This window comes from Simochromis diagramma, unplaced genomic scaffold, assembly GCF_900408965.1.
Source record: "Simochromis diagramma unplaced genomic scaffold, fSimDia1.1 OVJJ01000802.1, whole genome shotgun sequence".
NCBI lineage: Eukaryota > Metazoa > Chordata > Actinopteri > Cichliformes > Cichlidae > Simochromis > Simochromis diagramma.
In genome coordinates this window covers 9,091,651-9,118,192 of record NW_024387492.1, presented here as the reverse complement: position 1 = coordinate 9,118,192, position 26,542 = coordinate 9,091,651, and the positions used below count along the sequence as shown (strand labels likewise).

The following is a 26,542-nucleotide window of genomic DNA, read 5'->3' as shown; positions in this document are numbered from 1 at the left end:
AATAAACTGAGAGTTTAACTTGAAACTGGTTTACTGATTTTTTATTCATGAGTTCATAAACCTTTTCCCAGCAGTCCAATGTGGGAACAAGCCACTGAATTTGATACTGTATGAAACACGTTTGGAAACTTTTAGACGTTGGTATTTTATGTGGTACAGCTTTAAAGGCTTCATCAAACAGTGAAGAGAAAGTTTCATTTTACCATTCTAGATAAAAAAAAAAAAAAAAAAGTCCATCACTCAAATTTGCCCGGATTAGAAAATCTTTACAGCTGTGTTACCTCCTTTTAAAATATAACTCAACTGCACTGCATTTCAACAGGCACTGTTGACCTCTGGTGCAAAATTTGGCAGAAAAATTAATGTCAATTCTTTCTCGAAAAACTTTCAACTTTGTAGTAACGGCATACAAAATAAAAGCGGGTGGTAAAGAGTAAAAACATTTTGCACAATGAGAAATTTTTTATAGGGTTGTGTTACGTGTGATTTGTCTAGATAAAAGTGTGCCTTAAAAATAAAAGGAAACCAAAACTGAGCAACTGGTTTTGGTTTCACCAGAATCATGACACTGAAGTGAGACAGTTTCTCATGAGGTAGCAACCATTTAAAGCCATTTTTTAATCCCTGACATTGAGGTGAGAATGAAAATTATTTTTGAACTAAGTCAGTCATGGAGACCTGAGCAAATGCTAGAAAAACTAAAAATAAAACCATAACACTAAAGGGGTACTTTCCTCCTTTAGTTAATGGACTGCTCCAGCTATACATATCATATATATGTTTCAGTCTTGGTACCATTTTCCCTGCTCTTGTTTGAGCTTCACTGTAAATTTTCTAACTGCTACATAAACACAAAAGAGCACGAGCCTAATTATTTTGAATGAACCTGACCGTTTCCATGAATTTCACATGTTTTGCTTTTTATTTGAGACATAAAACTCAACCTTGCTGAAACAAGAAGTGGCGAGATAACACTAATGACTTGTGTAAAAATTACTGGATAAGCCTTGTATGGAAGATGGGAAAAAAAAATAGTGGATATGAATCTAAGAACCACGCATTTATGAAGCGAAGCTTTTCATGTCCTACCAGATCACTCTCTTCTTCCTCTTCTCTCTTGGGTTCCTTGGGCTCGTCATCAGGATTGAAATCTTCCATTTCAACCTAAAAAAAATACAACAAGCACATGTTGGTTTATCTTAATTAGTAACAAAGAAGTGTAATTTTCTGATTTTTGTCAAGACTGAAAAAAATCACCTCCTCTATAGCAGCATCCTGCAGCAGGGACCGGACATCCAAGCGCACCATGTGACGTGGTGAAGGCTCCCAGTTATTAGACATCTGTATACAGAATGTATCATTGAGAAGTGTACGCTGCATCTATACGTTTAGTAAACGTTACCCTTTTTGCAGTCCAAACAAATATCTCTGTATTTGAGATCAGCTAAGTGATCTTATAGACCTTCATTATATCCTTAAGCGTGCGCCCATGGACATTCCGCTTTGCACAAGTCTGAGTGTCTGCAGTGATTTCAGCCAAATACACCTTGAAATGAGAGAAACAAATCCTTTTTAGCACAGGGCAGACATGAGTGTTTTTCTGGCTCTCTCATTAATATAACTCACCTCAAAGCCTTTAGTTTTAGCTGCACTCCAGAACTGATCAAAATGTTTAACCCTGTCATTAATAGTGTCTAAAATAATGAAAGGAAAAAAGCCATCATCCAAGGTTTTCTTAAACGTTTTAAGCATGCTGCTCCGGTAAGTATCCTCCATCTCCGGCTCATACTCGTACTCCATAGCCTGCAAGACAGGTTTTTCTGCATTACATCGTGCATGTATTTTTCTTTAGTGCATGTTCTATGCAATTCATCTGTCAGACTTACCTTTTTTTTGACCCTCTTCCCAGTGTCTGGGTCCTTCTCAACTTTCTCAACCTCTGTCATGAAATAATCATCTAAAACAAGAACTCGGGGAGGTGCACCGCCACATTCAACCTCTTTGTCCTTAACATTGTCCACAAGACAGAAAAGAGTATTTAAGATTTTGTGTCGTTACAAAAGCGCATTTATTATGTTGAAACCTAATGACACATAAAGACAGTCTATAAGTAAGGGTTCTACTGTTTGTGTACTTATTATAAAAGTTCATTTAGCTTACAAATCAAATTACATAACCCTATAATTTGCTAGAAGGACTCGACTCACCCGTATGAGCTTTGCAACATGGGTTTTTCCGCTTCCTGGAAGCCCCCTCATGATTATGACAATCTGTTAAAATATAGAACTTCAATGAGTGCTGCTCATTTAAAGAGTGGGGTATTGATGCATGAATTAAGATCGCAGTGATAGTTGGTACCCTTTCAGGGCGAGACAATCTGCCAGGTAGTTTAAGGATATCGTCGATATTCTTGATTTCCGGCTTCTTCTCAACACGTGGGGGAGGTTGTGGAGGTGGGACTGGTGGTGCAGTGGGGGGCCCTCTGTCATCTGGATAACTTCTTCTGTCCACTATAGGATAAAAAAAAATCTTAAGCTTAGATTTTCTTATTTGATATTTACTTTACCAATTTACCCGGAGTTACCTCATGTTCAACTTACTGTAAGGTGATGGGCTATGGCTGTAACGTTCAGGCCCAGTACGCTCAAGTATAGCACGCTCATATGGAGGTCTATCATAACCTGGCCTCCCATAATGTTCATCTGGATCACGGCTGCCACTTCGGTCCCTATCTCGAACATCCCGGTCCCTCTCCCTGTATCCGGAGCGTAGAGAAGATGCCAGTGGAGATCTACAGAGAATGGGGGCATAATAAGTTTCATTTCATCAACAGAACTTCATATTTCAGACTAGCACAAAGGCACAGTGAAGACTTATCACAGTGTATGACACAATGTCATATAGTACCTTTCATCATTCATGGTTTGAGTGCTTGAATCAAAAATACAGACAAATAAAAAACACTATTATATATATCAAGAAGCAGCACACTACTCCATAGGTAGGGAAAAATGTTGTCAGTAACGGTGAAGAAGCTTCTTACCTGTCATCTCTTTCTCTCAGGGGGTAGCGCTCCCTGTCAAATCTTTCTCTTTCATATTCTGGCTTCTCTCTGTATAATTCCCTCTCTCTGCTGTACTCCCGGCGGTCCATGTAAGGGTCTGATCGTCTTTCGTAATATGGGTCTCTGCCGTAAGGATCTCTGAGTGGTTCTATGAGAATCAAGTAGTTAATAACCATGTATTAGAAAAAATAAAATAAAATCCTGCATATATATATATGCAGGACTTTAGTTAACTTCTCTATTGATGCATGACACGTGTATGGCAGCCAGCTGACTTGTTTCTACTATTGTTTGTGCATAAAACATGATAATTTTACAAAACACTATATTTCAAATCATTTGAATAAAATCACAGGCTCTGGCTGGTGTTTAGCTACACATTTTAGATGGTCGGATCACTGCTTCCATTGTGTCCATGATCATTTACTCTAGAGGAGGGTGTAAAGCAGGGGTCCCCAATCCCAGTCCACGAGGGCCGGTGTCCCTGCAGGTTTTAGATCTCACTCTGGGTCAACACACCTGAATCACATGATTAGTTCATTACCAGGCCTCTGGAGAACTTCAAGACATGGTGAGAAGGCAATTTATCCATTTAAATCAGGTGTGATGGATCAAGGCCACATCTAAAACCTGCAGGGACACCGGCCCTCGTGGACTGGGATTGGGGACCCCTGGTGTAAAACTTTGTGAAAGGAGTGTAATATGAGTCAAAGAGACAGAGAAGCTCACTTCTGTCCAATGACAGCAATACTAGATATACCAAACATTTCTGTTGGTAAGTGGATTTAATGCTGTTAACAAATCAGACACTGACAATGTGAGAATCGAAAGCCTGATTTTTAGGACACGCAAGCCTAACATTAGCTGGCATAATGTTTGCTTGAAATCAGCTTTTGTTGTTTAGCATGCACCAAAGCTTATGCCTATGGTGGAAGTGAGAAATAAATCATCATTTTGTATGTTTTTCTCAGAATTGTTTTGCTGCTGAATTTTTTTGTGTTTCAGTCACACAGGATTAGTGGATCCTGATTGGTGACCCATCCTTCCAGCAATTCTCTGTGATCCCATGTTGGGACAACAGGAAAATTAAGACTATTGAGTAAATCGCCCAACCTCACATTATACAACTGAAACCTACCCTTTTCATAGCCCCGGTCCGATGGCACTGGGTCAGGCCTCAACACAATCCTCTCACCATAAGAGATCCGCTCAACCGTGGTTCCAGGCTCTAAAATATCAAGTGCACATCAGCATAAATCCAAAACATCATTTGGAAACAAAAAAAAAAAAAAAGGTACTACAAGCTGCTCATACCATGACCATGACCATAATCAACCGTCTTTGGAATAACCGGCACTGCAGGTGCAGGGAATGACGGTTGATAATGTGTGGCAGTAGATTTTATATCGCGAGGCACAGATTCAGCTGCAGTTGTCTGAGTTGTTGCAGTCATACCCTGGGAACATACTTGATATTAGAATGATCTAACAGTAAAACTAAAAGAAAATGGAGGAAAAAAATTCTATGTATTGTATTGTATTTTATGAGAAAAGAGAAAACAAGGAAAAAATATCTAAATAGATGAAAACAAAACAGACGGGATTTGAATCAACATAATCAATTATCTTGGTCTTTTTTAAATCAATGTAGTCACACCAAGCAGACTAAAATAATAAAGTTGATTTTTATTTACCTTCAGAGCATTCCTGACTTCTGGTGGAATCTCTAATCCAAGAAGACCAGCAGGCAAATCTGGCAGAACATCAGTTTGTGCAGGCTTGGATTCACTACCAGAGGTTTTACCCTCCTGCAATTCCCTGTGGACCCGAAAGGAATTACTAAGTTAAAACAGATGATTTAACCATAAATTAAAACAGAAATGAATGTGTGAAATTATGAAGTTTCAACACAAAAACAAAGAAAATACATTTTTTTTAATCTATGAAAATAAAATAATTGTAAATCACATGGATAGATGCTAGTTTTTGTTTGCCTAATCAATGGTAAATGTTTAGAAATTACCTTATTAGTTTAAGCTCTTGAGCAGCTTTCAAGATGATCTCATGTTGGCGTTGGGAAAGGGCAAGTACATTTGCTCCACTGGCTGCTTCAACTGAACTCTCAGGCAGGTTTGTGACAGGTGCAGCTGCAGGTGGAGGTATATGCAAAGGAATTTCTTCTCTTTGTTCCTCATAGCGAGGTCTACGATCTTCATAGTCTATTGGATACCCTCTCTCTGGCAGTGGAGGACGTCTGGAAGGCCTCTCCCAGTCTGAAGGAGGTGGGTAAGATGGTTCATCCTTCCGGTAAGGTGGCTCATCCCTGTATTCACGAATTCTGAGTTCTCCTCTCCCCCGCTCAAGTTCATCATATTGATATGGGTGACCTCTTTCTCTTTCCTCTTGCCAGTGGGGTTCTCTGAATGGCTCTGATGGTGCCTTGCGGGGGGGATAGTCCCTCTCTGAGAGAGCATGCTCTCTGTCCCACTCAGACTCATGATACCTGGCATCATGACGACAGTCATCAGGATGATAGTCTGGTGGTGGCCGACAGCGATACCCATCTTCCCCATGATCATAATCTACAGCATAACCCTCTTTATAACCTTCTTCATAACCCTCATGTGTTGGACCTGGTGGCCACATACCTCTTCCTATTCCCCGACCCATAGGTCTCCTCCTCAGTCCTTCCCTATCTAGTATCTCATGTGGAGGTGGTGGAGGACCTCTGCCAGGTGGTGGCTGCCAATCTAATTCTCCCTCCGTTCCCTCATCGTACATTGGCTCCTCCAAATGATCTATCATTTCATGAGGTGGTGGTGGCACACGACGCCTGCCTCGTCCTATGTCAGGATGCATCGCATGGCTAGGGGGTTCATGTCCATGGTACATGGGATGCATTGATGGATCCATATTGGAATCATCAGATTCCATTCCGTGGCCTAATGGCTCGTGATCTATTGGCCCATGTGGTGGGAAATGGGGGCGGCCTCGTCCTTGAAGCATGAAACCAGGGTGACCACGTGGGGGACGACCCCGACCAGGAGGAAATGGAGGTCTCATGCCTCTCATTGGTGGTCTCCTTTCAATCCAGTAAGGGTCTTCATCCTCTAAGTACTCATTTGATTCAGCTTCTTCCCAGTGTCTGTCCACTGGTTCTTCCCTTCCCATAGGTGGTCCTCCTCTTCCCATGGGTAATCCTCTTCCCATAGGTGGACCTCCTCTGGCCATGGGTGGACCTCCTCTGGCCATGGGTGGTCCACCTCTACCCATTGGTGGTCCACCTCTGCCCATTGGTGGCCCTCCCCTAACCATTGGTGGCCCTCCCCTAACCATTGGTGGTCCTCCCCTAACCATTGGTGGTCCTCCCCTAACCATTGGTGGTCCTCCTCGACCCATAGGAGGACCTCCCCGACCCATAGGGGGTCCACCTCTTCCCATGGGAGGACCACCTCTTCCCATAGGAGGACCACCTCTAGGCATTGGGGGCCTTCCTCTCATCATTGGAGGCCTACCTCTCCCCATGTGGGGTCCTCCTATTGGCTCTTGATAGTACTCTTCCTCTGTGAAGTGATGTTCTTCTGGCATCCACATTTCTTCTGGGGGCATTTCTGATTCCTCACCACCAAACTGTTCATGTGAAGGATCTTGCCAATAGTAGTTTTCTTGTTCTTCTTGCATACCCACATTTTCTTCAGGGGGCATGTAATCATAAGGCATTTCCCCCATCTCTTCCCCAATTGGTACAGTGTTTTGTCCCTTAAACTCTCCACTGCTCCTCTGCCCACGTCCTCGTCCGCGCACCTGGCTAGGCACTGGGGGCTGGCCTCGTCCCCGACCAGGGGGAGGTTTTGGAGGATCTAGTTTTGACTGCTTTTGTGGCTCTGGTTGGATTCCTGAGGACTTTGGAATCTGTGGTGGTTTGCTGTTTCCCAGTGGTCCATCTGGTTTGTGCGAATTTTGTGTTGTAGTGTTTGATGTAACAGCAGAACTAGTATTTACAGAGGGCTTACTGTTAACAGGTTCAGATTTCTCACCTTTGTCCAAAGTAACACTGCTATTTGAATCCTCAGGTTTTGTATCTGTTTGTAATGTCTGAGGAATTGGTTCACTTTGGACAAAAAAACCCTCAGTTGAAAGTAAGTTGTCATCTGTCATATCTTCAGAAGCGCTCTTATCAACCAATTTCAATTTATCTTTTTCATTTTCAGATAGCGGCTTATCAGACGATTTTTCTGGAGTCTTAAAATCTGGAGTTGGAGGTTGCGGAGTGACTGGTTCCACCTTAGGCAGCGTTCCTTGCTGCTGTTTTTCTTGAAGCTTTGATGGACATTCAAGACGAGGTGAAGGGCCAGTGAGCCTTGTGGAATCAAACCTAGGTGGCTGCCCAAATCGAGGTTGATCAAATCTGGCCGGTCCATCAAACCGTTGCCGTTGTTGATCGAATCTAGGTGGACCATCAAAACGGTGCCTTGGTTGGTCAAATCGAGGGGGACCATCAAAACGGTTAGGTGGTTGGTCAAACCTTGGAGGACCATCAAAGCGTTGTTGTGGGTGGTCAAATCTTGGAGGCCCATCAAATCGCTGTTGCGGTTGGTCAAACCTTGGGGGTCCATCAAATCGCTGATGTGGCTGGTCAAACCTTGGAGGTCCATCAAATTGCTGCTGTGGTTGTTCAAATCTGGGGTTGTTTACCCTGGGAAATAAAACAAAATAACAAAACAAAAACAAAAATTGAAATATAAAAACAAAACAAAACACCCCATTTAAAGAAAACAATAATTACAATTAAATATGAAGCAATTTTATATAAAGATGTGCTTTTAAAAGATAAATATAACCAAATGTATAACTGAGCAAAACATAGTAACACATAGTAATAAAAGACAATTACAACTTACTGTGGACCCCTGACATTGTTGAAACTTGGTGGCTGAACAACTGGGGGAACTGGGGGTTGGACTCCTATGCCACTAGGGGCACTTCCTCGAACTGAGGGCACAGCAGGTGATTCTGAATGTGTTACAAAACCAGTAGGCTGTGGACCTTGAAGTCTTGGACCAACAGTAACAGGGGTCTGCTGCATACCTGGGTTTACTGACTGCTGCAAAGGCGTGTCTTGTACAGGGTACTGGCCATACTGTCCCATCATTCCACTATTATATTGGCTTGACGCAAACGGTACCATGGCAGTGAGAGTAGCCACTCTTTCTTGAAGGTGGGCATTTGTTGCATTCATCTGTTCCTTCCACTGTTTCCACTGATGCCCATAATCCTGCAGTTGGTCTTTATGAGGATAGCTCTGGAATTGTTCATACCACAGGGTGAAGGAGTGATTCCAGTCTTGGAATAGAGGTGTGAACTGTTGCTGTTGCATTTCGTAGTGCCTCAGCTGCAATTCTGCAGACATTGACTGCAAAAGAGAATTTTGGTGATTATTTATTGCTTAATTTTACATGCAGATAGGATAAGTATTTAGAAAAACACATTTGGGTTTGTACCCAAATTGAATGAAGGGTTTAGGGCTTTGCTTTTTAATAGGAAATACATTCTTTTTAGGAACCAACGTAACTGGGTTAATGATTCAAAAGATATTTTATGGACAGAATTGAGCTATTCTTTAATTCTAAAGTAATTAAGAAGGTAAAAGGTTGGTGTGAAAGCACAACACAATATCTAACAAACTATTAATGAAAACAGATCATCCTTAGGCTGCAAATATAAAACAAATCCCATGTGATATGCAGAAAGCATTAGTAGCAAGTTTTTAAGCTGCTCTGCAAGTCAACAAGGCCTGGAGATTCACTACAGACAACAGAAGTGGATGATAACACATGAGCTTTTCCGTGGTGAAGACAAAAAGCAAACTATCCCGAAAAAACAGCCAAGTGTAGCACAAACTGCAACAGGTAAACATTAGGGGTGCAACGATATTCGTATCGATATTGAACCGTTCGATACAGTGCTTTCGGTTCGGTACGCATATGTATCGAACAATACAATTTTTTTTAAAAAATTTTTTTAATTTTTTTTTTTTTTTTTTTTATGTGTCCCGTTTGGATCTATAGCCATCAGAATTGTTGTCTTGAGGCCAAGAAAGATGCCAAGAGGATTTATTTTACCAAGTGGATCATCATATTGGTCCATTTGATTGACCTTTATTATAATTATGAATTTATTTTATTTTCAGTTGCAAACGGGACAGACATGACTGTGGGATAGGACAGGGGGAAAGAATGAAAGAAAGAGAGGGAGAGAAAGAAAGAAAACCAAAGGGGATTAAAAAAAAGAACAATACAAAATTTGTAATTTATTTTATCAACTTTCCTTCTGACGATGCTGTCTGTGTTGAGCGCTCAGTGAATCTGCATTTGACTACTCCGCCTAGGCTCGAGAGTGCAGCCTAGGCGGAGTAGTCGAACGCAGATTCACTGAGCACTCAACACAGACAGCATCGTCAGAAGGAAGAGCGCAGGGCAAGCTAGCGAGACAGAAGTGGACCTCCCCCACCCTCATTCAGATCTGGCGTTTGGAATTATTTTGGTTTTCATGTGACGTATGACCCTGAAGGTAAGCGAGTCATGGACTAAAGTAAAACAGTATGTTGGATGTGCCACGCAATGCTCAATTACATGGGTGGGAGCTAGTGTGTTAGCGCAGTTAGCTCGTTAACGTGTTGGCCGTCTAGCCCCATGCACGGGGCGATCGGTGGTAGCTCGTTAACGGAGATTTGCCGTGTTGTGGCGTTAAGGTTATTTCAACGAGATTAACCTGAAAGCACTAGTGGGAACACAACGAATATGACTGCACATTTACGCCGACATCATCCTAGTGCAAAGACAAAAACAACAAGCACGCATGCTACAAACTTTAGCCAAGTCATTTAGACAGCTGTTAGCACATGATTCTCCTTATGGGGACCTGATATGTTTAATATGCTGCTGAGAATATAGCCCAGAAGAAGCAGATAGTATAGCTTTTATTTTGGAAAGAGCCATTTCTCTGTAATAAACTCTCTTTTCCAAAGATGAGTGATTCCTCAATCAGATACAGGGCTCGCAATATCGCTAGCCCAATGTCCCGGGGCTATCTCTGCCCTGCCTGTCGGGCTATTGTAGGAAGGAAAAATATATGTCAATGCTTTTGCATTCTTTCAGAAATGTAGCTGGGTAATTATGTCATTGGGTGAGCCACTGTCAATATGTGACATATTGAAATCGTGTTTGAATTTGCGCTTGTTTTTTTGCTTTCACTTTGCAATCGCGCGAACTGTGTATAGAGAGCGACAGTACTGATCTGTGAGTGATGATAATTTGTGCACCAATTCCTCTGACATCGTCTTATTAATTGTTAGCTTACTATGCAAACATGACAAGTGAAATCTCCCGCAGCTTAAACATGTGAGAGGTTGATCGCGCAGAGAATCGCTGAGCTTATGTGAGTGCGTGTGTAAAAGCAGCACGATATATATTTTAGTTCTGCTGAGCCAAATAAGACAGGTCGGGGTGAAGAAGTGACAGCCAAAGAAAAGCTTACCACAAAACGGAGAAGTTATGACAAATCAGACTATAAGGCAAAAAGAAAGTGCAGCTTTATGGTTTCATGGACAAAAGAATTTCTGTGGCTGCAATATGACGAGCTAAATAACCAGGGCTGCACATAAGTGGTCCACAGGTGCGTATTCGCTGTCAAAATAAAAAACACGCACAAGGGTTAGGGTTAAATTTAAAAACTGTACTTTTGAGTTAAAATATATATTTATAATTTTAATAAATGACAAATTAAAAATGCATGAACATTTTTTTGTATCGAAAAAATATCGAACCGTGACACCAAAGTATCGAACCGAACCGAACCGTGAATTTTGTGTATCGTTGCACCCCTAGTAAACATATAATTTTACAAGTCACCAAGAGAAGACTTTATAACTGTAAATACAGAAGGTTTAACACCAGGCGCAAACTATTCATCAGCCTTAAAATGGAGAATGGCTGAACCTGCCAAAAAACAAAAAGCCAGACAGAATACAGAATAATCAGCAGAAAGCACAAAGAAAGCTGGGACCAGCTCATGATTCAAAGCATAACACCACCTATCAAACACAGTCGAAGCAATATGATACATGGGCATGCTTCACTATATGTTTAGGGATGATGTGAATCCCACTGACTTCAGACATGTATAAGGATATGCTGTGCGCTCATATTAAGCCAACTGTAACAAAGCTGTTGCACCCCAAGAGTTTTCCCACAATACCATCTCTAGAGTTTAAAGAGAATGGTCCAAAAGTGCATAGGAGGAATCATGGAAGCTGTGTCACTGCTTAAATATTTCCAGATGCAACTGTACATACAGTTATAAGAAAGTAATTACAACTGTACATAAGTTATAACAAAGTAATTACTCAGACATTACACATGAAACTGAAAACTTATTGGCCATCAAGATGCCATTGGCCATTTACCTACCTGTAGGTTTGCAGGCTGTTGAATGAGGCGTTGGTATTGCTCCAGAATCTGCTGAAGCTTCTCATGCTGTTGCATGAGAGCCTGATATTGTAAACCAGCTCTCTGCTGTTGAACTTGTTGCCAGTGTGCTGCTGCAGCCTGTAACTGCTGAAGGCGAGCAGCTTCCTCTGGGTCTTTTGGTACTTCAGGCTTTAAACAGAAACAAGAAAAAATTATAGCACAGTATATCACTGTAAATCACAATTTTTCTTTAAAAAAAAAAAAAAAGTGTATGCAGTTTGTAATGAAAGGAAGGAAATTACTTTACGATGAATCCAAGACACTATTGAGAACAAAAAACATTTTAGGTAAGAGTGCCTTAAAATACTGCTCATATTGCTGAAATATTGGACATGGGATGAGTACTATAACTGGGAAAGAGCCATTACAAACACTATTACAATTACAATGGGAAGGATGAATGAAAGTGGTTGATTCCTGCACACTTAAGCCACTTAATTCATATTATGGCAGTTAACACAAACAATGGGATAAAATACACTGACCCGCTACTTCATTAGGTATGCCTGTTTACCTGGTTGTTAATGCAAATTTCTAATTAGCAATTAAATGGCAGCAAATATGTATTTCAGTATGAGGTCATGGTCCAGACGACCTGCTGAAGTTTGAACTGAGCATCAGAGTGGGGAAGAAAGGTGATTTAAGTGACTCTAAATCATGCATTTTCAATCATTTTCTTTTTTCTAGGGTTTGCAGTGAGTGGTCCAAAAAAAAAATTTAAAAAAAAAAAAATCTAGTAAGGGATAATTTTCTTCAAGGTGCCTTGTTGATGCCAGAGGACAGAGGATAATGGTCTGATTGCTTCAAGCCAATAAGAAGGGAACAGTAACTTAAATAACTACTTGTTCTTCCAAGATATGCAGATGAGCATTTCTGAATGCACAACACTTTTAGGCAGATACACTATAAAAGCAGAAGACATGACAACAAGTTCACTGTACTCAAATGACCTCACCGCTCACCAAATCTCAATCCAATAAAGTACCTTTAGGATGTGGTAGAATGGGAAATTCCCAACAATGATGTACAGCCACCAAATCTGCAGCATCTGTACGATCCCATCATGTCTATATGGACCAATATGTCAAAGGAATGTTTCCAGGAATTTGTTCAATCTATCCCATGATAAATTAAGGTCGTTCTGAAGGAAAAGGTGGGCCCAAACCAGTACTAAAAAGGTGTACCTAATGAAGTATCCAGTGAGTTTATCGAGGAACACTACAATAATGGCAGAATGGGTAGTGTGACTTACTGTGTCTGTAAATGTAGGTGGTTTTCCTACATTTTCACTCTGTAAATTTATGTAAACAATATAAACAGTGTTTAGATTCAGGAACAAACTAATTTCTCTTAATACTGGTTGTGGTGTGTTCTTAAAGGCTATTGAATAAAACACTGGTAATGTTAACACTATGTAACTTGCTTAAATTCCCAGGCAAACGGACAAACATTTTATCTGCGACTGCTTCTTGAATAGTTGCTGGTAGAGGTAAAGCCTTCATTAATAATGTGCAAAATAAATTAAAAAATAAATAAAATAAAATAATAATGATCTCAAATTTCCACAGAATTCGGTGCAGCCCAGGAAATTTTAATTGTCCATTACAGCATTCAAATGCATTATTATTTTATTATTATTCATATATTTAGTTTGACAAACCTATAATATAAACTTTGAGCACACACCAACCTTTAATTCACAAAGAGCAAGCCATGCTGTTAAAATGTATTTTATGACTTATGCAATATTTTAATAGTACGTTGTATCGCATATTATTTAAAAAAATTATCAAATTAGGAAACTATTTATGTGTTACTTCTTATATATTATCCACAATGCAAGTCAAATTTTTAACTGGAAGCCTTGACATGCTAGCCTCAAGCAGAAATCCAGATAATCCTACAGAGATGTGTGGGTTAAGCTCAATTTTAGAGTTCAGCTCTATTGAAAACTGATATCACTTACAAATTCCAACAGATTTTGCACTGCTTTCATTGTAGCAAACTAATACTAACTAATAAGATATTAATGTGCAAATTGATGGCGTTCACTGTTTATGCATCCAATGGTGTAGGAATTCTTACCCTTACTTCCTCAGGTAGTGGTGGCGGTGTTGGAGGTTCCTCTTTAGGCGGCGGTGGTGGTGGTGTGCTTTTTGGTGGTTCTAATGGAGGGGGCGGAGGAGCTGTTTTGCCTGGGGGTGGTGGCAGGGGAAAAGAGCCATCTCCATCTTTCTGATTCTGTTTGGCTCTCTCTTGCTTCAGTTTCTGCAGATTCTGAAGATGCTGTTTGTACCAGAGCTGCTGCTGCTCCTTGCAGAAACAATTACAAGAAGATCTGTTCAGCCATTTTCACACAATAATCTTGGACAATTACAGGAGAAGTCGAGTCATACTTAGAAACAAAAACAAAGGAGTAGGATTTCTTTATGCTGTACCTTCTTAAATTAAGAAGGCTAGGAAGTTAAGAATATGTCACACTTCTCTTAAATTTATACTTCAGATTAAAAAGCTCAGGATATTTACTTGGTGGTATTATTAAGAATCAGGTGGCTTAACAGTAAAATATCAAATTAGGGTCCAAGCTTCCCTAGCTGAAAATTACATTTTAAAAATAATAATATATTGTACTCTTCACTAGCTTGGGTTGAACGGTGTTTTCCTGTTAAATAGTGCAATGTACCTTCATATGTCTTTGTTATTTACTAATTTCATGTATATTATTAGTAATTCAACACTAAAAGCCATTACCTGCAACGGTAAGGATTTCTCGTCTTCTGCCGTGGGGGCCTCCTTGGGTTTGGGAGGACTGCTGTTCTCTGGTGGCTTTGATGGCTGCGGCTCTGGAGGGGGAGGCACAGGCTGGGTATCGGTGGGATGCGGTTGCGGAGGAAGTGGAGGAGGCTGCTGGTGACCCTGTTTGGGAGCAGGGGGTACTCTCGTCGCTGAAGTCTCTTCTGGTTTAAAGTAGGACTGAGCGCCAGCGCCGCTGTCTACATGTGCAGGTCCTTCTGGACGCCACGACGACCCCATGTACCCACCAGCGTGTGCAACGCCGTATGCAGGAGCAGCAGTACTGGCATTGTTGCCGTGTTGTAATACAGACTGGAGCTGTTTCTGGTGGAGCATCTGCAGCTGCTGCATCTGCTGGAGGTGCTGCTCCTGCAAGCTGGAAAACAACGAGCCGCTGGAAGAGGCCTCGAAACCGCCGAATCCGGGAGCCTGGCCAGTGTGGCTGCCAGCCAGTGGCTTACGGGGCCCAGCACCTCCATAGTTTTGGGACTGAGGTGCACCGTAATTTCCCCAGGTGGGATACATCGTTAAAAACAAAGCAGCACACGGCCTTTGTGGAGGCACATACAGCCTAGCTCAGAGCGGCTTCCAAAGCTAACAGCTAACGTCGACCTACGTTTTTTAAACAAAACGACGGCTACATTCTAATTTCCCCACTGAGCACCAACACATTAAATAAAGATATCAACACAAATTAAATAGCAGCTATCCGTTGTAGGATATGATGTAACGCTGTGAAACTATATTAGAAAAATGTTCATACGGTTTTGCAGTTGAGCGACCGACATTAGACGGCACACTGCTGATGACGGAAACACATTAGATGATGACATCCGGTCAAGCGCTGAACGTTTAATCGTGATATATTTTTTAAGTTATCTGCAGTATATACATTTTTAACTTAACAATACATTACATTTTTTGTCTTTTGTTTGATCTGTAAAATAGTTTTTTTTTTGTTTTTTATTGTTGTTAGCGTCTGCTTCTTTTTTCTGATCATTATTGTTGTTGTTGTTGTTGTCGTTTTCGTTGTCGTTATGATCTATAATAATGATTATATATTATCTGTATCAGTGTTGCCCATCAGTAATCAAAAGGTCTTTAGTCAAAGCATCTGTTTTAATTGTTGATATCTACCTAATCAAGCATTTGTACCATAATAGAGAAACAAGTTATTATTATGGATGCAAAACACTCAATTAAATACATAAATAAATAAATGAAAGGCGTCTGCTTTGTTTCTGATCACTTGCTGAGTTTTCATGCCATCTCGGAACACATACTTTCGTTGCTGTTTTTGTTCTATTACCACAAGAGGGAGACATTTACAAGCACATTCCCGCGTCGTCGTCCCCCCCCCCTCAAAAAACAAACAAACAAACAAACAAACAAAACAAAATAACATACAAAAGTACAAACAAATTATTATTATTATCATCATTATTATCATTATTATTATTATTATTACTGGAAAAAATTGAGCACTTAACGATTTTGGACTGAAAGGTCACACAATGCAAATTGTAAAAGCCATCATTAATTAGAAATACAAACCAACAAGAAGTATTCACAGAAATGTTTTATTACATTGTACTGAGTAAAAAATTCTATATGAGATGATATGAAAATACTTTTTTTTATTATCAATATTATTCTGCAATGTGAGTTCCATCCATCCATCCATCCATCCATCCATCCATCCATCTACCCGTGTGTGTGTCCACAGACTGTATGCACAGTCTATGAGTGTTTTCATATAGTTCCGTAAGTTTTATCCATTGACTGAGAAACCAACTGTGGGAGTTCAGGCTGTGTTTGAAGTGGGTTTAGCAGCGTACAGGATGAGATCTGTGGTGGGTAAAGGACCAGTGACTTTAGGTTGCCCTTGAGGTCTGATACACATAAGAGTGTTTTTTTCTTAAGATCACCAGTAAATCTGTATTAATTTTGACCAGAACCACTTAAAAATAATCGTTAAAGCGGATTAATCAAGCTGGTCCTGTTTAATGTCTCCCGTTAATTAGTTTGTCAGCAGTGTTTTAATATCGCCTAATGACTTCATATTTCACTGATGACATTCAAGGGGTGTTAAAAGAGGGGAAATGGCCCATTCAGGATTCAGTTCTTTCACTTAAGACGCCCTCGATGAATAAGACAAGGTCACGGAGGCCTAGCCTTTAGGGAGAGATACATTATCAGGGGATGGGGGTGGGAGAAATCCCATAGAGGAAGTTCTCTCCCCTCTAAAACAGCATGACGGGCACAATGTGATACAGTTCTGTCTTAGGACAATACACCGCACAGAGGATTCATGATAGAGCTTAGGGCAGCCACACTGTATTGGATGGCAGAATAACCCCACAGTACACAATAATGGTGACACTAGGGACCAATGCTTTTGGATAGGAGAAACGTTTGACGCTTATTGTCATATATATTTTTATGGTGCGTTGAAAGCTGGGTTGAAACTATAACATTTAAATATTTATCGACTTTTAGACATGTAAAGAAAAACACCAGTGAAGAAGTTAGCCCCTTTTCGATCTTCATCAGCAGTTTAGAAAGCTTTCTAAGCAAGAACAAAGAAATCAGAAATCGTAAAGTTGTAGCTCACAGTATTGAGGACACGGCATTTTCTCTGAGATGAAAATCCTATGTTAAACAAAATGCTCAATGGAGGCTAATGGATCCCAAACAAGTCCATGCACTGCTTCCAAAATGCTTTGTTTGACAAATCAATTTTCCCATAACCCGGTGAGGAGAAAAGTGATGTGGATTGATCGCCCCCCCTGACTTTGTTTCCAGAATATTGTTTGATGGCTGGATAGATTAATTGGTATGACATTTGAAAGCCTTCTCTTGACTGTCAGCATCCGAGCCTCGATATGCCGATCGAACCTCTGTCTAATTGTCTCCTCTATAATACCTCAATTCACAAATTAGAGACGGTGCCTCTATAAACTATTCCCCATGTAAGGCCCAAACAACATCACACTGCTCAATCAAACACTGGTTTGAATAGGAGCGATGCTGTGGACTGATAAGATAGAGTGCATTAAAGGGCATCACCTAAACCGCTGTGCCAGCACATCTTTCCCTCGGCACGGAAGATCCGAAATATACAAGTCAGATCCCAGCTGCAAGTTAACAGACTCTGGACTCAACAGTCTGTCAAAGCTCACACTATCTGAATCTTTATTAATATCCTCATTTAAATTAGGACTATTAAAGGACAGAATAAAAGGGTAAATCATGTACATCACTGACCTTGTAGTGTAAGCATGTAGTTCTCTGATTTGCTTTGTAAGCGCATGGCCATGTTTTTGTGAGGTAAAAGTCAGAATTTTAACCTTTACAGCTGACCCATGTCCATTCATATGACACTAAAGTAATTAAGTAATAAATATACCAAGGGTGTCAAACTCTTAAGAAGTTTAACTACATGCTGAATCCTTCACATGTCTTAGTAAAAGAAATAATAAGTGTAATTTGAACAGCATGTCTCAGTTTTTCTACATGATAAAGAAATGCTGCTGGACTTAATGGAAGAAATCTGTCAGCATAACTATTTGGGCTTAGAAAATTACAGTCAAATTTTCTGGTAGCTCATTGAGCAGACTGTCCTGTAATTGTTAAAGAAAGTTTCTGCAATTTGTTTATTTTCTTGATTCATTTTGTTTTCTTTTTACAGAGGACTCACCATAAAACTTAAATTCTATTGTAGATAGTTATTTAAATGTTTGTCTATTACTTAGATACTGTGGTGTAGTATGAATGGGCTGTAGAGCTCATGAAAATACAGTAAAAAAAAATCAAAAGTCTATGCCTTCCTTTACATTTTCCAAAGCAGTACGTGGGTCTTATTGGAGTTTTTTGTGGGCCAATTCTGGGACCCGGATGAATAGTTTGACAGCCCTGATATAAACAAATAAATGACAAAAAGGTTCCTGCTTTTTCACTATTTACTGTTGAAATCTGTTTTGTTTTGTTTTGTAAAGAATGTTTTCTGTAATTTTACACATTTATTTATTTGTGCTTCCAAATTTCTTTCATTTACAACTTAGAGATCTTGTAGAAAAACTAAGATGTACCATCGAAATTGTACTTCTTATTCTTATATTAAGTTATCTCAGGGAGTTGAATGTCTGTAGAGTGACAGAAAGGGAAGTTTCATTGGTCTGGCCCACTTAAGATCAAATAGGTTGCACGTGGCCCATGATGTAAAGTGAGTTTGACCTTCCTGGTGTAAATAATGAAACCGCGTTTGATGAATTCCAGTTGTCCATTGTCCCATTGTCCCACTGTCATTATGGTATTAATGGTTAGAAGATAGTTGTTTTTCATGTGAAAATGTTAAATTAAACATCAGATAATATGGTTTTTGTGCAATGTTCTGTTGCTTTTACAGTGTGGAAGTAAAGAAGAAAATATACACTATATAGTGGGTTTTTTGGGGGGTGGGGCTTACACTGACTTTTGGGATGTTATGAAGTGTTTTTGGATTTCACAAAACAGTGTGACTGTCTGTTCCCATAACAATGTAAAATACTGAATCTGGCCAAATGCAGGTTACTTGATTGGCAGTTGTACATGCAGTCTTTACCATTTTCCTGATACATTTTCCTTAATGATTAATTATGTGAATAAGTAAACCTTTAAATTTAAACATTTCAATTGCATTTAATTCAGAAATATTGCTTCATGTTAATCAGTGCCAAGACTTTTTTTTTTTATTGCATCTGCAAATGCTTATATAGTTGTGATAGGCTAATATCAGCAGATAATAATGTGTTGGCCTGACTTTAGTATACAGTAATGGCAATTTTTACAGTAATCCTGACTTATACTAATTAACAAGGCATTATAACAGCATCATTTACATTAGTTACCGCATATACAGCAGTTAAAGTTAGAAGCACAAAGTCTGAATCTGTTATTTTCCACCCACTATAATCTCTGATACTTTTGTGTTTACAGACTGTGCCTCCCCCTCCAGAGCTGCAGCCATCAAAGCTACCGCAGAACAGCGGTCCTCCCCACCAAAAAAAGGAGACAGGCTGGTTTACAGTCCTAAAAGCACCAATAGTCTGTTAGTTCTCTGAGGGAAAGCAACATGTTTCATTAAATCAGATCTGTCGTTGGTGGGATGCCTGCCCACGACATTTTATCACCTTTTATTTATCATTCAGAATGACTAATTGTCTTGACTCCAATTTTATGGGCTGGGCTCCTCACAGAGCAAGCTGCTCAGACGCCCTCCTCCCTTCAGCAGCTTGCTCCTCCCTATCACCCCAACACACCCACTTGCCTTTGAAAAAGTGTAATTGAATGAGTTTACGTCGTCAAATTGATTAATCATATTAATTTGTACTTATTAGTGGGATGGTTGAAAGCGATGACAATTAGATTAATGAAATTAGTTAATTCTTCCTACCCACGCCACACTCCCAACTATGAAGAAAGGGGGGAAAAAGGCATACAAAGGGAGACTGTTATGACAAAATTGGCAATCAAGATTTGGCTGCTAATTGAATGTCTGGTTTTTTATTAATGATGAGCTTTATAAGAAGACCTTGAGAAGAGAATATTAATTGATTAATCAAAGTCCTCCAAATTATGCGGGGAGTATACAAAGCAGAGGTCTGACGAAGCCCCCACCACCACCATCACCACCACGTTACATTTAGAAGAATGTCCGGTAGTTCGTTTCACTGGAACATAGACCTGTTTGATAAACTGTTCACTGACGTCTGAGTTTCTAGCTGCTGCTTACATTTGTTCATGTAATTTACTTTTAATCTATTTGCTTAAATAATTCAAAGTGATTAAAACCTGATTTTGCATCCATATTAAGCGTATATTTTCCATCATCAGCCCACTGGTTTAAAGACAGAAGTCTTTATTTTTGCATTGCAATACAAGGGGAACCTCCCCACACTTTACTGTAAAGCATTACAGTTGCCTGATCACAGATCATTTGCAGGGAGCCACATGTCCCAGCAGGACCGCAGCCAGACATTCATCATACCTGTTTGCTTGTGCTGGAAAAACAAAATATATGTAAATATAAGTAAATGGAGTGTGAGATCCCTCAAGCCGATAGAGTGCTTTGAATTTCATTAAGCAACAAGCTGTCCGCCTGTTATAAACGATACCGGTGAAAAAGAAGTGATTGTTGGATATGATAAAGGTGAAATGCAATAGTTTATGCCACCATGAATCTGATTGTAACGCTCACACTATTAGAAAGGCTGATAAGAGCATTTATGACTATTTGCTTTGTGTCAAAAAGGGAAGTGGGCTGTTTGATTAATACAAGCAGCTGGCTGCTTCCAGGTCCTGCAAGAATGCGTTGTTGCATATAACTTACAGAGGCAGTAATGGGCTGGTTTATATACTAAAATGTGACCTGCCACACATGTGAGATAAGCAGAATTATGACTAGCACATTGTGCATTTACAAAGTGCTATGCTTGATATGCATTCTGTATAAATGTGGGTGAGTAATGTCTTTGTTTTCACTAAAGAAATATGTGCTTAAATGACAAGATGCTATCTGCTAATGTGGTCTGTATAAAAGTGCAGGAATGGTTGCTTTTTACATTTAAAAAACATATAAATCTTGCTCACACTTATGCAGCCAGAATGGATTGCACCAAGTTTTCAGCCATTCAATCAACATATCGGGGCACTTAGCTTTAGCTTATATCCTCAGTGTGTTCCTTTATATGGAGGGAATACTTGATAGTAAAGGAGGCTGTGTGAATTCATAATTGAAATAATAAAGTTTGTGTGGCTTAGCAGACCCCCACTGGAGGTTTATCGGCTCACATAACACACCCACACACACACACACACACACACACATTATTTCCTAGATATTTAATTACACTCTGGCTTAAAATTGTACAAAAAGATGAATAGTTCCTTTAAAGGGCTCAGATCTGTTATTAAGTCTAATGTTGTTCAATCTAACAGAAAGACAATAAATCTACATGGCTGAGAATCTGAACCTGAGGAGACATCAGCATTTTTATTTGATCCCTTGTTCATCCTCAGCGGTAGCAGGAAATAATCTACCAATCGACCACTCAAATATCTGCAGATTTCATGATCCTGATGTCCCACTGAGAAGATCTAAAATCTGTCCTGAAAGTACAGACGACAGCCATCAATGCTAGACTTGATCAAATGCTACTGCACTAGTCAGAGGCCATCAGTGGTCAAGGCACCCTCGTTGGCAGGATCTATTGTCTCTGTTTACACAGTCCATCCTCTTTAAACTGTGCTATCGATCTTGGCCTAGGTCATGGGTTTGGCATCAGGGTAGCGAGGAGGTGGAGAGGTTGGATGGAGGAAGGGTGTACGTGGGAGAGTAAGGACAGAGAAGGGAAGAAGAGAATAAGGACACAGAGGAAGACGCTTCCCCAGGGTGTTTCTTGTGCCAATTTCCTCTTATTTAGCATTTGACCCTGGTCTTGGCTTTACAACTCAATGCAGCAGCCTCATGTTCAGCATATAGTCAATGCATGCCAATACTTTAAATGAAGACTTGCCACTGCTTGCAACAAAACCTTAAAAGTACTTTAAAACTGAAAAAATGTTTTTCATCTGAGGCTGGAGGTGTGGGGATGTCTTTTCTTCCCAGGTCAATATTTGAGCGAAGGTGATGAAATTCAGCCATTCTTATTTGTCACAATAAGGCAGGGGTTTTGCATCTACAAATGTGTTATTTAGTTACAAGATTTTATTGGTGAGGTCTGTTGCTGTTTTACTCCACACTCCAGTCCATTAGCAGCATTGCTGCCAGAGCAGGGCCGATAAACCATCTGGCCAGGCTCCTGAAAGAGATAGCAGCATCTTAATGGAGTGAAAAGGTAAAAGCAATTAATGTCACATTAGCACATCACTAATAAGGCCTGACCCTCAGTATGCTGCAGAGGCAATAATTGGTTTGTTCACAGTGGGCCTAACAACCGTGTTGAAGCTGATGCTGAGTCTTGAAAAAGAATTCCACAAACCAATCACTTTCAGCACACTTGATGGACTGGTTCTTATATAGCGCTTTGGTACTTGTTAACACTTTATAATACAACCCATGACTAAGGCTGTGATTCCCCTGTAAAAACATGGAGTACTAATGTATTTTATTTGAAATTACAATGTAATTATATTTACAGACAAATACTTAAAGCTAGGCACACTAGAATATGGGGGTAACAAGTCGGGTTGTTACACGAAAACAAATAAATAGTAGTAATACTAATGTTAAGAACTGCATCTGTAATTTTAAGTACTGCATAATTTCCTGGTAAATAAGTGGAAAGACAGATAATATTTCCTCATCTTATACTGTAAGCATGCTTTACTTTCTGGGGCGAGGGCCATATGACGAAATATTATGAAAATTGTAAAAAGGCAAGCTTAACCCACTCCATAATATAACCCGTTGTCCAAAAAGTACAGTGTACTTACAATGTAAGATGGGGAAATATTGTTTGTTTTTCAACTAAATTACTAGGAAATTTGTTACGCTGTACCTAAAATTACACTCAATATAACTGGTGTCTCCTTTCCTGTAAAATAACTGGAGGTAAGGCTATGGCACACCATAATATGGTGTATTTGTGATGTAAGATTTTAAAATATTGTTTGTTTTTCCAGTAAATTGCCAGGGAAAAATGTAGCTCTTACTTACATATTACTTAAACTTAATTCATAGTATAATTATTTCTTTATTGCCTGGCTTGTTACCCACGTGTTCTAGTGTACCTACCTTAATGTATTTGTATATAAATACAATTATGTTGTAAAATCAAATAAAATGTGCCAATATTTCATTTAATTACAGGGGGATTACACCCTTAGTCTTTGGCCATATTTCAAACTGTTACCTTCTACTCGAGCTTTCAAAGCACGCTATACAACATGCCTCATTCACACCAGGACTTTTTCCTATTTCCAGGTCTTATCTATCTAAAATTCAGAAGCAACTCAGGGTTCAGCATCTTGCCCAAGTACACTTTGGCATGCAGACTGGAGTACCCAGGGATCGAAACCCCAACCATATGATTAGTAGATGTCGTAGTGGACCTCCCAAGCCACAGCCAACAATGTACTGGTGCTGATATTTACAGTATGAACAGCAGCGACTGAGTTTTTGGTTACACAATGGCCTGTCTGACTTCTAATGAGTATTAATGTCTCATGGAGTTTTATCTTGGGTTTAACTAAAATAGATGTAGGTCCTCTGGTTGTTTGTTGTTGTGCCACAACAGTATCTCGCCATATGGAACATTAATCTGCACTGAAACTTTATTCCAGTGAAAAAGACAAAACAAATAAATAAAAATCAAAAATCAGCATCCAAAGTTTCATGCAGAAACAACGTGCAGAAACAAAATTGTGAAATTTACAACAGACACTGGTCTGTCCTCTTTAACAAACTGTGTATAACAAACTATAATCCCACGCATTGTTGCCATGACCTCCCTCACTTTCAGCTCCTGCCTTTGAACTGTAATTCAGACTTCACGCGGTGGCGGCAGCTGGCCTCATCTCTAGAGCTTTCCCCAAACAAAACATGTCCTTTCTGGCTTGAATGGGATTGGGAGGGTTTAAGATTTGGCTTAATTGTTGTCTTTTCCGGTGTTTAATTATAAAAACACCAAAGCACTGTCATTGCTGCCGTCTAATTCCACCATGTTCCGCTAATTATGCTGTGTTAATGTAGGCTTTTCTGTTACAGCGTCACACTCATTAACTTAGCGGTGACACTGCCCTTAATTGGATAAGAGGCCATTTAACTCACTTCTCTTTGATTAAAATGATCGCCTGCTTTGAAACATCAACCCAGAGAGCATGAAACAGCAGCTTCCCTCGTAAAAGACTTTAAAAAGTTTGACATCTGTCAAATCTCTGAATATAACTCCTCATTAGAAAATGCTTTCACTGGAATTGCACATACCTGCAAAGTAAAATGGCCCCACGCTGCGCAAGGGGTGTCACTTGCTGCAGAGCATGTGATTGTTGCAGATCCAACCACTGCTCACAGGTTTAATAAGGATCAGTCTAGAAAGAGAAGCTCTGCAAACCTCCAAAATGTCAGACACTGCGGTATCATCACTCACAGCAAATGGGCTTCTTCCTCCAATTTCCACCTTTGTTTCTTTTTTGTTGTGATCCCCTGGGATCTTGTGCATAGCAGTAATGCTCTGAACTGTCCTGATGTAGAATATAAGACAAGAGGAGCAACAAGCTGATCTGGATTTCTTCTCTTGGAGCAGTTTTATAGAAGCACACTGAATGCATGTAGAATTCAACATACGTTACTTTAACATTAACTGACAACAAGTCAACTTTCTGCTGCTGGCTGCCATGTTTAAGCAGCTCACAGTTAATATCAAGCAGACCTCCATTTAACTTTAGGCCCGGTAAAGACAAAAAGCAGGATGAGAGCGGCGTTGCTTTCCAATCTTCCGTACCCCTGTTCCCATACCCACACATGCCCTCAATTACCCTATGAGCACCGCATGTGCAACATCATTAATAAGATCCACTAATAATGGTGGCGAGCTCCATTGGCCGTGAGTGAGATTTGACTAATTACTGTAATTGTATTGGAGTCATGCTCATTAAATATGAAAATTGTGTTCTGTGAAATGAATGGGGTTTCATGATCACTCTTGTATGGACAGGCGAGAAATAAATTAGAGAACCGGTTCCCGCTGCACAATTAACCACAGTGCAGACAGCTACCTGCCACACCCCCCGGTCTGGTAATAGAATGTGTATGTGAGACTGTGTGTAATGCGTGGATATTTACCATTGCTTGTTGCTAAGATTCTTTTTAATACATGCTATATGCATGACCTGCTTCCTTATGAAACGAGGAGACGTTAATAATTCACAGAGCATATAATTGCAATTATAATGTTTTTCTCAGAGACGTTTCTCAGCTGGATGATAATTTATGTTTTGTTTTTTTTTGTCATTTGATTTGATATTAGCTTTTATCAAGTGCATTCCCTTTTCTGGTATAGTTATGCTATATAAATGTTAAACATGACACCTCCACAGAATAATTTGCTGAGAATTTTATAAATATAAAAAATATTATGCTGTAATTATGCTCTCAACACATGGAGACCATTATCACCAACTAAGCAGGCATTTTGTGTCCATTTTGAAACACATAAACCTTGAGAAAAGTAAAAATATGCCCCCCCCACAAAATTCAAAATTCTTATAAGGTGTTCTGGGTGCATAAATGCTAAAAACAAGTCATGTTGCTAAGTGGTTGCCAGCTAAAATGATTGTATCAGAATATATCATGGCTAACTGAAGTTTTGTGGATATAAATGAGATGTTACAGCGGTGACAGAAAATGCTAGGATGCTATTATTAGGTGCTGCAGGGAAATAATGGTAAAAACAGTTCATTTTAGTCAGTTTGTTAGGCGGTTGCTGGCCAACATGGTAAAATCATAGCATCTGCTATAGATAAGAACCTGCAAGGGACTACGATGTAGAAAAGGAAATACAATGTTAAAGTTTGAAAAAGATCTTTCCGTTTGCCCTTCAACTTTTCATATGGAAAGTAGGATGTTGTCGATGCTTGTAATGTAGATGTGTTACATTTATGGAGGCCATGGTAGTGTAGCCATAATGTACTTAACATTGCTTGTGTGAATGGCATATTCATATTAATCTGCCCTGCACTTTGTTCTTTCAGTACAAAAACAAAACAAAGAAACAAAAACACCTTTGCAGCTGAAACATTCTAATCTTTGGATGACAAATGAGATTTTACAGTTTATGAAATAATTACTAATAAGCCTCCTTTAAGAAGCAGGGCAGTGGCTGCAGTTTGCATGGAGATGGTTGTTGTACCAGCTCATGTTGAGTGTGGGGAGCTCTCCTAAATCACTCAGATTCTGTTGTAAATGTCTTTGCATTTTCTATATGTGCTTATTAATACCAACCAGGTTATCTTGTGTGACACATCATTTCATGCATCTAAAATATATCAACAGTGATTAAACACTGATTGAGGATCTGCTTAATCGGTGTTGGAGTTATGTGTGGGTGCTCTTTCCTTTCACTTGTCCCCTAAAAATTAGAGAACCTGAACCAAACTTTTTTTTTAAATCACAGATG

The 26,542-nt window shown here is 39.7% G+C and overlaps 1 protein-coding gene across 6 annotated transcripts in view; it reads right to left on the bottom strand.

The window, feature by feature from the left end:
• ylpm1 (YLP motif containing 1) overlaps window positions 1–22,171 on the bottom strand; it is a 41,346-nt gene extending 19,175 nt beyond the window's left edge. The window contains exons 1-21 of one of the 6 annotated variants that reach the window (XM_040018147.1): window positions 22,165–22,171; window positions 18,855–18,857; window positions 14,343–14,934; window positions 13,677–13,904; window positions 12,844–12,882; window positions 11,532–11,720; window positions 7,965–8,476; window positions 5,087–7,759; window positions 4,758–4,881; window positions 4,379–4,520; window positions 4,203–4,292; window positions 3,044–3,212; window positions 2,908–2,931; window positions 2,601–2,791; window positions 2,359–2,510; window positions 2,208–2,270; window positions 1,887–2,006; window positions 1,627–1,803; window positions 1,463–1,546; window positions 1,258–1,341; window positions 1,090–1,164 (exon numbers count right to left, since the gene is read on the bottom strand). In XM_040018147.1, coding sequence (XP_039874081.1) covers window positions 1,090–1,164; window positions 1,258–1,341; window positions 1,463–1,546; window positions 1,627–1,803; window positions 1,887–2,006; window positions 2,208–2,270; window positions 2,359–2,510; window positions 2,601–2,791; window positions 2,908–2,931; window positions 3,044–3,212; window positions 4,203–4,292; window positions 4,379–4,520; window positions 4,758–4,881; window positions 5,087–7,759; window positions 7,965–8,476; window positions 11,532–11,720; window positions 12,844–12,882; window positions 13,677–13,904; window positions 14,343–14,909 — 5,703 coding nt within the window. In that variant the 5' untranslated portion in view covers window positions 14,910–14,934; window positions 18,855–18,857; window positions 22,165–22,171. Of the gene's footprint in view, window positions 1–1,089; window positions 1,165–1,257; window positions 1,342–1,462; window positions 1,547–1,626; window positions 1,804–1,886; window positions 2,007–2,207; window positions 2,271–2,358; window positions 2,511–2,600; window positions 2,792–2,907; window positions 2,932–3,043; window positions 3,213–4,202; window positions 4,293–4,378; window positions 4,521–4,757; window positions 4,882–5,086; window positions 7,760–7,964; window positions 8,477–11,531; window positions 11,721–12,843; window positions 12,883–13,676; window positions 13,905–14,342; window positions 15,200–18,854; window positions 18,858–22,164 lie in introns of those variants that run through there. The other 5 variants (XM_040018150.1, XM_040018151.1, XM_040018153.1 and 2 more) reach the window with 5 other exon arrangements.
• Between the last annotated feature and the right edge of the window lie 4,371 nt (window positions 22,172–26,542).